This window comes from Gambusia affinis, linkage group LG22 (genome assembly GCF_019740435.1).
Source record: "Gambusia affinis linkage group LG22, SWU_Gaff_1.0, whole genome shotgun sequence".
In the NCBI taxonomy this organism is placed as follows: Eukaryota; Metazoa; Chordata; class Actinopteri; order Cyprinodontiformes; family Poeciliidae; genus Gambusia; species Gambusia affinis.
Window position 1 is genome coordinate 10,843,555 of NC_057889.1, and position 15,328 is coordinate 10,858,882.

A 15,328-nucleotide genomic window follows, 5' to 3' on the forward strand; every position below is an offset into this window, starting at 1 on the left:
TTCCTTCGTTTGGTTCGGTTTGATGCAGATGTACTGAAGCTTTACAGTTCAGATTAATCTCTAATTGATTTTGACAAAAGCATACATGGCATGGACTGGTGATGAAAGGTTTATATACTTTTTTTTTAACCTGTGGAAAGCTAAAAAAAAAAAAAAAAGTAAAGATTTTCCTGCAAAGGATGGTCAAGTTGGTAAACTTCATGTTCACACAACCAAAAAAGTTGTAACAGGATGCATGTCAGACCAACTCTTCTTTTTAAAGAAACATGACCCAGCACTTCTATTGAATATATGCTGAAGGCATCACAGGGAGTTGTGCATATTATGCCTAAATTTAAAGCAAGTAAGTTGTTTAAATATCTTAAGAGAAGAATGAAACATTATATGAATGAAATGAATCCTTCTGAACTTAGTTTTCTCCCACATTTGTCCTTGAAGTCAGTATTGTGTTGAAATTCAAAACAAATGTATATTTATATTCTATATATTTATATAGGCACGCAGTAAAGTCGAATTAATGTTAGTTTGCATTTTAACTTAGTTGAGCTTTGTATATTTTCCCATAGATTCAAGTAAAATATGGCACTATTCTTTACTCAATTGTGGGATCAAGGGTGGAGATTTACCAAATTTGCAAGACATAACTGTTGTTCTTTTCATTAAGGACTGAAAGAATGTTTTATGATCATTTTAACAAAGCACCAACCTCCACAATTATAATTTGAGTACATGTAGAAAGTCTTAAAGAAGCAAAACCTTCAGTAAAAAACAAAGGACTCTAGGAAGGAAAGAACAGAGACACAAGGAATAACAGAAGGAGGTCATAAGGGCACCAAATGAATGAAGGAATGAAGTGAGAGATGGGTAAGAAAGAAATATGAGCAAAAGAGGGAAGAAAGAGTACATGATGAAGAAATAAAGGAATGACACAAGGAGGAAAGAACAACTTTTTCCATACTGTGAGGGAACATTGCCTAATCACTAGTGGTGTGACCTCTACCTCTAATACAGCTCCAGAACTTGAGATGAGAAAACATATCCAACCACCTTTGACATAGTTATTGATTTGCTTAACTTCAAAGACACACACACACACACACACACACACACACAGTTGTTTCAAAATATGTTGTTTTTTATGATTGCACAACCCATTTCTGAGCTTTTAAATTAAGGCTTCAGACAGTTTGAGGGTGCCGCATTTGTAAAGAAAGGACGTAAAAACTAGCTACATAAACTCAGTAGTACAACAAGCTTGCATGATATTTGATTGTCTCGTTGGAGCGAGAAATGATCTTCTCGCCCGTTGGCAAAAATTGCGCATTCCAGAAATGAAAACAGAAATTGTATAAAGGCTTTCATTTCAACAGATTTAGCATTTGATAGTGATTCACAAACAAAAGTCCTTCTAAAAAAAAACTCATTTCCTTCAAACCTAAAAACCTTACATGTAATATTTAAGGATTAGAGTAGCTTCCTGGCAATATGATGCCATTAACAACAGATTGCTAGCTAAGTTGGAGCCATAGTTGGAGGTTTTTTTTGTTTTTTTTGCTGTAACCATCATGTCCCTCTGGAAGAACCAACACTACACTGCTCAAAATGAAGGAATAAAGCAATTAATGACTAAAATGTGTTGTAGTGAAATTAACTCACCATTTTGGGGAAAAGTTAAAGGACAATACCACATTAGAGAAACAGAAAATCTACAAATATTGAAAGTATGAACCACAAATAAATCACAGTTTAGATTTCTATTGTTTTTTTAAGCATTTTCTGATGCAAAAATAAAAACAAAAAAACTTTTGACCCTCCAGATGTACGTGCATTCTTAGACGCCTTCTGCTTGGTTTCTTTATTTTTACTGCTTTCAATTACTTACTTCTGATTCCAGATATGGAAATAACTTTCATCACATACAGACGTGAACAAAATTAAAAAGGAAAAGTTGTAAAAATGATGATATACAGTGGACCCCCAACTATTCATGGTTCAGTATTTGCTGAAAACTGTAGATGTTGGCCTCTGTAGTAGTGCTGGGATGGTTTCCACTGTGCACATTAATACATATTAAGGTATATTTTGTGTTTTAACTGTTAAAAAAGGCAGTTATAAGTGTTTTTGCATATTTGCCGGCAGAAAACACTCTTGAATACCGGGGAGAGGGTTGGGGGGCCCACTGTATGCCCTTTAATGCTCTCAATAGACACAAGTAGGAGAATAAGAAATCCTGGCATCTACTGGCCACTACTGGTAGAGCAATTTAAGGCACTGCCTCTTTAATTTTCTTGTGTGACAGTCTCTAGCATTACATTTTCCTTCTGGAGTTAGAAGGAAAATGAAATCTGGAAGAGGCAGAAATCTGGAACAGATTGTCTACTGAGCAAAACAATGCTACTGTTTAAATCCTGCCCATGGGCTCTCTGACGCGATCCCTCTGCTCATTCTGCTAATGCCAGCCAGCTTGACCTTGGCACGGGACGTCCACCTCACTGCAGCTGTTGGGTCATTGGAGTCCATCAGGTTGGCATAGCGAGAGGAGTCCTCCTCAAACCCCTGGCCACTCCACGCAGGAATTTCCAAGGGAACACTTAAGGAGTCGGGAGGAAGGGACAATGCCGACTCCCCGTTCTGACCGTTCTCAATGAGGGCTTCGTCAGGCACAATCTCAGAAACAATTGCCAACCGTGGAGGCTCCCAGCCCTCCATCTTCTCCAGTTTTTTGGCAGGCGAGATTTGCCTCATTGTCATCGTAACACTGTCCCAGAAACAGTGCCCCTTTTCCGGCTTGTCCTTCTTCTCCTTCTCACCTTCCTTGAGCTTTTTGTTGGACCTTTTGAAGAAACAGGAAAAGGGAGAGAGAGGTCAAATTGTGAAGTTAGAGGGAACCTTTTGGACCGTATTGTCATCATTAACAGAACCGACTGACGCGAGGAACTGATGTTTATCGGAGATTTCAACACTGGAGACCGGAGTGTTCCCCACACACTGGGCCATTATGGAGAAAGTCCTTTATGTTTTTCAAAACAAGGTCATTAATAAAGGTTTTCCTGTTCATACATGTTCCACTTCCTCAGCAGGTCTGAAAGATAACGTCCTGTAAAGGCTTACATGTAAACACATCCAAGGGTGTGACTCTGTTTTTTCAAGTTGAAACTGTAAATGCTTTTGCTCCTTCCACTTGAGCAGTAATGATTGATACACTGACAATATCCTGAATACGTTTTTTAGAAACATAAATAGATTTCTTAGCTCATTTTCAATCCAGTGCTCGACTTTCTTTTTGTTTAAGCTGCTTCACTCTGAACTGCTGATGTTTTTCTTTTTTAGGCAAAAGCAATAATCCTTAACTAAACGGACAAACCGGAACAAAACATGCCATTTCACAAAGCTCCTCTTTAAAACAGGATAGTTGGGCAATAAAAAACAGTCTGTTTTGATAACATTATTTACTTCCATTTCTTTCGCTGAATCTATGAAAAATACCACACATAATTATAGGGAAGGAAAGATTTTTCTTCCAAGAAAAACTTTTTGAAAATGTATAACAGAATAGATGATTAGCTGAATGATTCTGACAGAGGTTTATGTACACATTTCATCTTATTTGTCAAAAAAGAAAAACTAACTTTTTTTAAACAGCAGGTTATTCTGTCATAGTTGGGTAAAAGAAAAGGGGGTGGTAAAATTCAAACTAACCGTATAAGAAATTTAAGAATGCTGTAAAACTATTTGTTAAAAATTAAAAAGAGAAAAAGAACAAATAAAAAATCTGCCATGAAAGTGTCATTGAAGTTCTTTCAGTTTGTCATAATTAAGAAATTACAAGTGCAAACTCACACTTTGCGCTCGGCCACCTTCACCCCGGACAGCAACAAGTGCTCGTCATCCTTAGAGGACAGCATCTTTTTCTCCTTCCTCTCCTTCTTTGACATAATCTTTTTCACCTTTGCCTCCTGACAAAAAAAATGATAAAAAAGGAGATTTGATTTTAAACATCACAGCTAAAAACAACATTTACAATCCCATGTGTTAAATGTTAGCTGTCACTATTGCCTTAATTTGCTTGATTTACCCTCCGTGCAGAAAGATACGTCACAGTTAAAACATGATAGGAATGCAAGGAAGAACCATTCGTTCAGCCTGACAGTTGTTCATATTTTGGAAAATACTTGGTGAAGCTTTTTGAGTGCGTTCCAGTGGGAGAAAACTCCTGATCTACTTCGCATCAGAATTCCTTCCTGTGTTTCATACATTCCTTATCAGCAAAGATGAAGCAAAGTTTTGACTTCCTTTCTCGCCAACGGAGAACTCCTAATCTCAGCCGTCAAGGTCTCGCCCTCTAGTCCTCCTCCTCACATCCAGGCCGGCCTGCTTCCTCAGTGCAGAAAAGAATATTTGATTAATGGGTTTAACCTCTTTAAACCGCTCCTGTTGTTTCTTTATTCTGAGGTCAGGTTAAAAATCTTAACAAGGTGCACAATGTAGATCAGTTGATGTTCTGGACAGGAAGTTGCCTCAGCTGCTACAACAAGCAAGCGGCTTGTTTGTCCAAGAACGCATTCTTTCCTCAAACCAAACAGGGACACCTTCAATCAGCCCTGTCACCGGATAAGGATTCAGAACGCTGCAGCTAAGATTAAACAAACGTCCACCAGTAAACAGGCCCCACATGTTTAACATTTTCTCAGCACGTCTGAGAACAGATGATTCTGCTCATGTTCTTCTTGTTGATATATGAAGAAGCAAGTACAATCCTCTCACTTGCATGATTAACATATCCTGAAATAAATATTTAACCTCTCAGTCTAAGCTCCTTCAGGACCACGTTTCTGTCCTGCCTCTATTCTATTAAGCAGTTTGAGCTCTGAAGCAAAGGAACCAGGTATGCCAAAACCACAGGGGGTCCTTCTTATTGGACGTGAATGTCTGCAGCTTAATTCCACTCGCATGCTTGCACATACAGAGGCTAAACTATTCTCTGTCCATCTCACCAGCCAAAAGGAGCTCCTTGACTTGCTGTGGGAGAAGGGGAGAAATACCTGCAGCTCCACAAACAATCCAGCTTTTATTTGCGACATGAAAGCTACTCAATTTTTTAAAAATTGAGTATTTTTAAAATACTCAATTTTATTTTTTAAGACACGAGTCAGACAACTGCAGATGTACTTTTGTTTGGTGATGCAAATCAGCCTTTGGATTATGGGACTAAGTGAAACAATATTTCAGAACTGATGTCTTATAAATTGTAATATTTTCTTCGTAGCATATCTACAAACGCTGAATTTAAAGACAATAACCATCACAGAGTAGTAGTTCATGTGAATAATTATGCATGAACTACTACTCCGTAATAAGTTCATTGTACTTGTAATTAGTATGAAGAAATTTTCTTCTGCCATTATTTGAAAGTTGACATTTCAGAGACACGATGACTGACACTGTGGATTTAATGCACTAAAAATGCAAAGGAAACACCATTATAAATACTGCAGCTATTGTGCCTTCCTAAAATATTCTTCATTTTCATATTTTATTAAGTTACAACCATAAACTAATGTAATTTGTTAAAATTTATGTGAATGGAGTTAAACTTGTCACAAAAAGCAATTAATCAACTAATCGCAGGATGAATTAAAATGAGCTTGGTAATTTACATTGTGATGATTAATAATTTGTTAAGAGCAATTTTGTTTACAGAGACAATAATCCATTTTGTTAATGGTTTCAGCTGTTTGTGGTTTTTAGTTCCTTTTTATTTCTCACTTTTGGAGGTTATGATTTATTTTGGATATTTAAAATGCTTTCCAATTCCAGGGGGGAGTGTTCTGTACAAAATTACGGTTTATTATTCTTTGAGAGGGTAAGCTTGTATTATAATGCCATTACCAATATATTACTTAGAAATGGTTTCAAAACAACAATTTTATCATTTACCACAACAATATCTGGGACAACATATGGTCCAGCAAACTGTAGTACAGTGACAGGTATGCTGCATGACTTGAAATGACTTAAGGTTCACTTTATAGTAGATTAAAGACTATAAACATATCCCCAGAGCTACTGTGGAATGACTTGGATAAAAGCCTTTTCAGGTGTTAAAGTCTGACAATCTGTTGCCAGACTTGAAAGATAACTGATGTTGATTAATGCTTTCCACCCAGGATGACCGATCTGAAGCTCTGCTGCAAAGAGGCAAAAACTTAACTCTCTGGAAGAGCAACATGAGTAGAGACATTGGTAAGACTTCAGCTGTAGACCACTCAGCTCCCGTAAATTTAAATGCACAAAAAAATGAAAACATCCCTTTCTTAAATTAAAAAAAGAATACTTCAATATCCACAAAGGTTTGTGGTTGTGACGTTACAATATGTGAAAAACTTCAATATGTATAAATATTTGCAAGACATCGATCATTTACACAACAGTTGCCGCTCTGTAGATTTTCCAGCAGTAAAAAGGAAAAAAAAAAAAAGTCACTATTTTGAAACCCTTTTTGGACAAAAGCCCAAATAATTATCTAGTAAGCACTGAGGAATTAAAGTTCCTCCCACCCACAACCTCTTCCAGGACTCCATGACCACTTTCTCTGTCCTAGTGTGAGCATGAAACAACAAAACATTTAAGAGTGATAGCCATTCACACCAACCAAACAGCCGGTGGCTATTTTCAGCGTTGTTTTTCCTTTGCAGCAATTGTTCCAGTCCAAAAAAAACAAAGCTCCTCAAAAGAATGCTGCATTTCCTTCCCTTCTCCGGCCAACTACCCCCTCGACCTCACCAACACGACACATCATCAAATATGTGCTTCCAACGAGGGTTGCACTTAGGAGCTGGAGGTAAAATGCGGCAGCAGGCCAGAGTTCAGAGACAACACGGCACCCTGTGTTTGACTTGCAGTCAATCTTCACACATGCAGACAACCACACCTCTGGATGAGAACTCGCTGTCAGCACAGAATATGAGATGATACACATCTCTCATGAACTGGGCGATGAGAGACAATCACCTGCTCAGCGAGAGGCCGACGTGTTGTCAAAACACATCAGAAATAAAACATTTAAAAGGCACGAGGATGAAATCAGGGTTTCTATGCAGCTGGAAAAATCTGGAATCTCAAGTTCAGTTTTTTCCCCATACTTTCGATATATGTTTAGAAAATGAAAAGAACAGTATGGACCACTCTAATTTTTTATGATTTTACTCATTATCCAATTGTCTATAAGTTGTCTTTCCTTCCATCTCTCTTCCCTTTTTACTTCCTTCTTAGTTCCTTGTGTGCTACTTTGCTTCCTAAGATATGTCCTTCCTTTTTTTCCCTGTCTGGAAAAACAAACTGGTCAATGCTTCATTATAAATGTTCAGAGATAAAGATATGAGAACACTGTATACAGTCAACTAAATTGATATGGTGATTAAAAACAGCAGCAATGTTAAAAGACATCCAGTAAATAATGTAACCTATGACAACATGTTTTCCAGAGGTAAAGAACAACAGCACAATATGCAAAGATAGGGACGATAGCTGGTTTGTTTACAGATAAACACTGCGGCCTCAGCAGTTCTCTCACCCTGCAGCCTTAACTCTGTGGGACAGCGTGAGCTCACAAGAGACTGTCTGACCCAGTTTGGACATTATGAATTTTAAAAATTTGGACCCTTTTGGCAACGCAAGATTGTGTCTGCTGGTGATGCTGCAGGGATGTGTGTGAAGAGATAAGAAACCAAATGTTTCGTCCGTATCTTCGAGGACCATCTGTCAAAGCTACAACAGTTTGGACTGCATGCATGTTTGCTGATAGTGTGTTTTCATCGTTGCAACGTGCAAGCAGCTGTGATGTTGCCATGTACCTTGGCTAACGCAGTGCCAGCGTCCTCCTCCTCTTCCTCTCCCAGGTCTTTGTCCTGCAACACACACAGACAGACAAACACAGTCAGAGACAAAACACCAACAGACACCCAACAAACCAGCTTATGCCATTTACTTTATGCTGTGTGTGTTTGTTTTAGGAGTGTGTGCACATTTTCCTGTGAAAGGGAAGGCAACTGTTGGAAGATAAACAGTTTTCAGAGGGCTAGATGGAGGCATGGCTAGGGAGGATACAAGGAAACCACCGAGCTCCAAGGGCAGATTTAAACAAAGGACAAAGAAAACAAACCTTCAACTTGGGCATGTATGCTGCATTGTTGGGATTTGAGGATTATTTTGGTTCAATTGTGTTTGATAACTCAGACTGATTTTCCCTTTTAACCTGATCTTTAAATTTCTATAGTGTTTTCATTTGATTGTTCATTTAAAATATTTGTTAAAAATTTCAATGCCTTGTCAGTTAAAACAGCTCGTGATGAATACCTACAAATCAATGCAAAGTAAAGTGCTGAAGAAAAGAACTGCATCAAGTATGAGGCACTGTGGCATGGTGTTAATGGTTGAGGCTGCTGCTGGTGGTGTAATTGTATGGGCATATTTCCTTGGAACACTTTAGTTCCGTTGGTTCACTAAGCAACATATCACAAAATTCAAATCATTTTAAACTTGCTTCCTGCACATGACAATGAGTTCATTGTTCTCCAACTGCCTCAGAGCCACCAGCTCTCAATCCAACTTGTGTCACCTTTGGGACACAAGATAGATGCCAATATGGACCTAATATCTGATGAATGTTCCCGAAACCTTGTTGAACTTATGCTGCAAAAACTTAAGGCAGTTCCAAAAACAAAAAGACAATCAGGTAGGAGCAAGGGGTTTGACTTAAGACCTAATGAGAAAATTATTTCCTGAATCTGACCAGTGATGTTCCATTTTTCTGTTTAAATAACTAAAATTGTTTACGTTTTACAAATTGTTTTTGCTTTATTGACACTTTACATTGACTCTAGCCTTTTAGACAATATTTCTACTACAATTAGTCTAAATCTCTGCAACTACGTAGTTATTGTTATTGTTTGCAGTAATTCCCCAATGAACATAGCTAATAAGATCTATATATAAAAAATAAATGAAACACAAAAAAAACATTTTGATTGATATTAACTGTGCTTAAAGACAAATCTGGTTTAGAATCTCACCCAAGGCATTAAAAGACAGTAAATGATAAAAGGCAGGCAATCCAAAATCATCAGATGCGGAGTCAAGTATTGTGGCTTCTAAAACAAAGCCAGAACTTCTTCAAAAAGAGTCTAAAATCCAAAATTGTCTAACATCTAAAGTGAAGGCAGAGAAGAAGGAATAATGACGGCTGGACAAGTCTGAACAAGGTCTTTTGAGTGTGTGCCACAGAAGCTGATCAAAGAAAACATACACACTGATTACAGATTACAGTTAAAGCCTAAAGACATTAGCAACTTTAAGATGAGGGAGAAGGAGGGGTTTTGGTGGGAGTAGTATGTTAAATATCTCTAACAAGAATCAACAGAAGTTTTTTTTATTGTTTATAAAGGAGAAATGAACATTCATTTTATCTTTATGTTTTACTTTCATATTTCAAAAGGCCACAATGACACACCTGTACAGTCACCACACACTGAAAAGAATAGTATTTACTCACAGTTCTTAAATGCTTCACATTCTCAAATTCTGGGCACACAAAGAGTTTCACCATCACACTGTACCACAGTGTTGACTAGTTCAACATTTTGGAAACACACCACTGTTTAGGCACCTGGTTACAGCTTCAATACACCTCGCTGGAAGAAATCTACTTAGCTACAAGGGCCTTACTGACCCAAACAATGAGCTTTATATATGTATCACTCAGGCTTCTTTATTGACTGAATCAGGTCAACACTCAGCTACACCAAGACTGACCAGAAAAAGTCAACTTAGATAACATTATTTGTTTTTCTGGGGAAAAACCCACAGCCTATGCTTGTGTTCAACCCAGCCATATATTATAAACATCTATCAAAAGCTACGTCTTTCTTTACTGTCATGGTTTGGAATCCCCTATACCACAGTATCAAGCAAATTACTAATAAGTTCAAAAGTATTTTGCATAACTTACTAATTTCTTTCCTAAAAAAATTTATTGGTGTAGATACATTTGCTTTTTGCATACCATTTTAGTTCCCTGTTCTCACATAAAATTACTATTTTAATATTGTTATTGTTAGTAACTATGATGGTGTAAGCAAACAAAGTTACAGATTCCTCCATTTAAATGCCATAAGCTTATTTCCCTCAACACCAACATATATTTATACTTTTAAAAAGATTAACTTGAATTTAGGAGATGAGACAAATCCTCATTTAACTTAACCCTCTACCCTTCATCAAAAGATTAATGTTATTTAATCTTCTGTTTTCCTCCTTCAAAGCCTAATGCTTCAGATTAGAGGTTGTCTTTAAGTTTAGTTCAGTTCCAAGGTAAGCTTTCGTGATCTGTGATAGAATCACAGTGGCGTTCGCTCAGTATTCAGGTGCGAGGCACTTTAAGCTAAAGGCAAATATTCCCTTCTTCAGGTTTACACCTGAACTTCAATAGAGAGACAGTGATGAAGGAGAAAAAGAGGCAGAGGGTGTGCAGACGGCCCAGAGCAGGATGGAGGCTGGAAGAGAATGATAAGTGTCTTTAGAGTCTGTGTTTTATCCTCACGTTACCTTTTATCTTCCATCTTAGAGTGTTTCACCCCTCTACACATTGTCGAAACCTGTCTGCCTCCAATGTTCAGTTTTGATCCAAAACAAACAAGCCATCTGTTTCAAAATTAATACCCGAGACTGTTTTAACAATAAGCCCTATGAGATCATTAATAAACTTCATAAGAAAGGTGACCACTACTACCATAAATAAATGTATACTTCTGTTAGTTTAAGACGGAGAGAAAAGTATGCAAACAAAATTTGAAACCTCTACTAACTGATTAATGAAGTCAGACTTGATGGCTGCAAGGTTTCCAGAATCTGCAACTTAAAAAAAAAAAAAAAAAAAAGTTTTGGGTTACTTTTATACCACATCTGACCATCATGCCAGTTTTGGACACTTGGTTTTTGATTGTATCAATACACTGAGCTAAAGTTTTGTTATTTTACATAATGTAAATAGAAGTATTTTGAGAAATCCAACATGTTGTTATTATACTTTTCTGTTCGACAGTGCCAATTACATTCTAGAAAAATCATTAAAACATCTAACTTTCTTGTTTTTGAACATTAATATGCATATCCATCTTTTTTATGCCTTACATCCCCAATCCCTAAACCAGCTTTATTTCATTAAAACGTTAGAATATTTTTGTTGCAGTAATGATTATTTACTAAATTATCAAAATATAGAATCCTTTTATAATTAACTTCTTATTGTGAATTTTGTTATTTAACCCAAACATCTTTGAGTTGTGATCCATTTCAACAATTTACAGAACACAAAAAAATAAGCATTCAAAGCTTCTTTTGATTCTTGTATTTCTGCACACAGCTTCCTCATTTGAATAAGTGGAAGGAAAAACACTGCGTTTCCAGACTGTGTTATCATAACTTCCATCCTGTATCGCTAACAGGGTTGGCGCTCGCCTCTCCGCTGTGTTTATGACATTTTACGATCCAACCTCTTGACCCTTTGGACATACTTTACTGCCATGGTGACTCGAGGAGACCTCCCTGATGACTTTCCCAGGACATCATAGTCAGAATTGACGCTGACTCTGATCTCAGAACTGCTGCTGACAGGCAAGCAACTCTAATAATCACAGGACAAACTGAACTCAGGGATGGACGTCACAAGTGAGGGGCGCATGTGTTTGTTCCCAGGATGGAAGTTCAATAAAGTTCAGTCAAGGGTCTTAAATGTTGACATTAGCACAGCAAGAGCTGAAAAATGATGATAAATCATGATGCAGTTGCTTAAAATATGATAAATACTTGTCTCCATCTTTGCTGGATGAAGGAAAGCTTGAGTAAAAATGGACGATGAAAGATTATTAACATACCAAATGTCAGATTTACACTTTTGAAACCGTTAACACTTTGATTTTGCTCAGTGTTTTCTCAGATTATTTAAAAATCTTTCAAAAAAAAAAAACCTTGACCCATTGCATTATTTACGTCAATTTCTATATCACAAAGTTGATTAGATAAGCGTTCACATTATTTTAACTGTTATGATGCAAACTAATCCAAGAAAAAAGGCCCATATAAGTTTCACAGATTAATCTATCGAGAGATACCAAACTGGAATAATGACCTGCGACCTCCTTTCTTTAACTGGAATGCTAGCCAGAAGCATGCGCCTAAGAATATCACATTTTTATTCAAGTCGATTTCAAATTCCACCAGATAAAAATACATTAATATTATATACACAAGACTCCCACAAGATAAACATGTCATCTTTCTTTTTCCTATGTGCCAGGACTGTTGGAGGCCTGTCCTCCCTTTTAGGTGTGGAGTATGTGTGTGTGTGCTTAGTAATCACCTCCTTAAAAAAAGAAAAAGACAGAGCCCAGCTGCTGGTTAGTGCTGATACAGAGACTTTTTGGACCTCAGAAACACGCGGCTGTGGCTCATATGAGATACATGGACATGATCACGTCACATAGACACAACAAGAAAAACAGGCTTGAAATATCCAACCTGCCAACAAAAAACTATATAAATGGCCAGGTTTTATCTTCAATCTAAATCCTAGCTTATGCTGCTGGGTAAACACTGTTAAAGGTGAAAAGGTAAAGTCTGGAAAGTGGTTTCAAAACTTCCATCATGCCAATCCTGCAGCTTAAAGCCATTAAAACAAGAGGCAGGGGAAAGAGTGACCACTCAAGAGTTTTCACAGGGTTTATGGAGCTACAAGAATGAATAAGAATATTAATCTCACTAGGCCAGGAGCAAGAATGAGAACCTGTCTCATTCTTATTAAGACAGTTTGTATGTTATCCAGCCCACTGAAGGTTAATATCAAAGCAAGCAAATATCAGCCAGTGTTGACAACTTAGCAACTTTGTCTTGTTTTTAGTGACTTTTCAGATGCTTCCAAAAAAATAATAATAATAATAAGAGGCAAAAAAGAAAAACACTTTCTGACGTCAACAGCAAAGCACAAAGGCCTCTCAGCTGTGTTTATGGCATTTTATGATCCACCCCTTTACCATCTTTGGAGATACTTTGCTTACTCCACCAGCAATATGACATCACGATCAGCACATCCCGCTGGCAGCTTGCAAACTCTACTTTTAAGACAGTGTTATGCTAATGAAAGTGTTGGCTAATGCTCCTTTGAAGTATAAACATCAATGAAAAGCTGAAGTTGTATTTTCTGCCACCAAGGAAGAAGTGACACTTCTTTCAACTGCACAGAAACAGGTGGGGGTGGGGGGAAGCTGGTCTTAATGAATGCTCCACACAGCCTGAGAAACCTACTTCATATCACATTTACCACATTACCTTCACATTTAAAGGACTTCCGAAGGAGCATATGATGGAAAGTTGTTATGGTTTGGAATCTCCAAGCTTTTCAGAATCTTGAATCAAATAGCCATGTCTAACAAGAAAACTAAAACTATCAACTTGTCAAAAAGCATGATTTTTAAAAATCAGGTCAGTTTGAGTGTAATAGTTTAAATCCAAATTATGTAAACATGGTATCCTATAAAAATCTATTTTTTACAATAATTAATTGAATACAAAAAAATGTATTCTTGTTTTGAACTGACACATCGCAGAATCTCAAAGTATTTTTTTTATTATTTTTATTTTATTTTATTTTTTTTTTTTACTGAAGCACCTGCAATTCATCCAATTAAAATGCCTTGAAAATTACTGGTGTTCAACTAGTGAAACGTGAACCTTCAGCTGACCTGCCATGGCTAAAAGCACTTGTTCACCTCCTCTTGCTTCCTGCCCGTAACTGCTCTGCGCGTTCACTTTTAGCCAAGTTAAAAACAAAACAATCTTCAGATTCGGAACATGTTCTTAAATCTAAAGATGAAAATATATTTAAATGTGAACAAAAGCAAAAAAAACAATATAATTGGTTGAACTACTTTAAAGCAGCAACAGAGGAACCAGTTGCGTTAATGAGGCTATTGTTCAGACCGCTGCTTCCTCTCCGTCTGTTTCATTACCTTGTAGGAGTGATGATAATGCCAGGACATGTCGTCTTCCTCTGACGCATAATCCACCAGTACTTTACTCTTGGTTTTCTTGAACATATCTCCACTTGTCGTTGACAAAAGTAGCCTAAAAAATTCCAGGTAAGGCAACTGTCGAATTCGGCACAACAGAGAAAAAGTTTACCCAGCTCCGTTCAGTGCCCGTTTTTTTCTGGTTTTCTCGCAGCGCAGCACCACCGCAACGCGTCCAATTGTTTCGGGTTTTCCTCCCGCTGCAAATCCAAAAGCGGTACTTTTCCTCCTCTTTCCTCTGAAATCAGCTCAACAACAGAGGGCTGCGGCGAGGTGGTGTGTTTCGTGAGTGTTTGTGCTTCTTTTTTACGCTGCGTTTTTACGCATTTTGGACCACCTGGACTTTAGACTTTAGCTCCTCCTATGTCACCCCCCACCTTCGCCTCCAATTCTGGTTCCTTGAAGTTGCCATGGCAGAAAGAGGAATGGGATCACACTTCTTATCTTGTGCCTAAACAATCATTAGACCGAGAAAACCTGAAAAACTATTAAAATTTTTCTATTATTATTATTTTAGAAAAATAAGTCCCTTATAAAGTAATGACACTCCTTGAATTTTTCTGAAAATATTTTGCCCACAACCGAAAAATTGAAGAGTATTTTACAAAAAAAAAAAAATGGAATAGTTCATTAAAATGGACATAATTATAAAGTTATAGGAAATAATTTTTTTTACTTGGCTATTGTAACAAAAAGCTGAAAAGCTTTCATTGATTGTGACTTTAACATCTTTGCACATCTATAATAAAACTTTTTCTGCATTACAAAGTTGGATAGAGAATATCTGTGAAAATGAATGTTCAAGTTTTGCAAAAAATTCCCAAGTGACAAGTCTAATGGCGCACGCTTTCATGTAAATCATCCCATCGTCACTCTAGCTGTGTGTTTAGTAATACCATGCTTAAAAATTAGCTTCTCCCCCGTCTCGAAACTTTAGCAGCTTGTATTTTGTTAATTTTTCCATGGACTCTGATCTTGCTGAAGGGAAACATGCCCACAGGATGATGCTGCACTGATAAAAAAATCTTCTTTATTTATAAAGTACATTTGAAACACAGAAGCTTGCCTAAAGTGCCGCACAAAAAATAGGACAAAGCAGAAAATAAAAATCAAGATCTAAAGCAACAATAAAAATGCTCTCATTATAACACTCATAAAATCAAACAAAGATAATAAAAAGAACACATCAAGTTACACTGGACAAAACG

At 37.1% G+C, this 15,328-nt stretch overlaps 1 protein-coding gene across 1 annotated transcript; it reads right to left on the reverse strand.

Moving 5' to 3' along the window:
• Positions 1–1,114: 1,114 nt before the first annotated feature.
• On the reverse strand, positions 1,115–15,025 carry si:ch211-225h24.2 (uncharacterized protein LOC564539 homolog). The gene is made up of 4 exons (XM_044106562.1): positions 14,061–15,025; positions 7,854–7,907; positions 3,841–3,956; positions 1,115–2,833 (listed from the first exon to the last, which is right to left on the reverse strand). The coding sequence occupies exons 1-4, from the start codon at positions 14,145–14,147 to the stop codon at positions 2,395–2,397; spliced, it is 696 nt and encodes a 231-aa protein (XP_043962497.1). The 5' UTR covers positions 14,148–15,025; the 3' UTR covers positions 1,115–2,394.
• Positions 15,026–15,328: the final 303 nt, after the last annotated feature.

Excerpts from the sequence above, each read along its gene's own strand:
- si:ch211-225h24.2 (XM_044106562.1), bottom strand. The coding sequence starts at position 14,147 with ATGTTCAAGAAAACCAAGAGTAAAGTACTGGTGGATTATGCGTCAGAG. Across the intron at positions 7,908-14,060 it reads ATTATCATCACTCCTACAAG|GACAAAGACCTGGGAGAGGA; the intron begins GTAATGAAACAG and ends TGTGTGTTGCAG. Across the intron at positions 2,834-3,840 it reads AAGGTGGCCGAGCGCAAAGT|GTCCAACAAAAAGCTCAAGG; the intron begins GTGAGTTTGCAC and ends TTTCTTCAAAAG.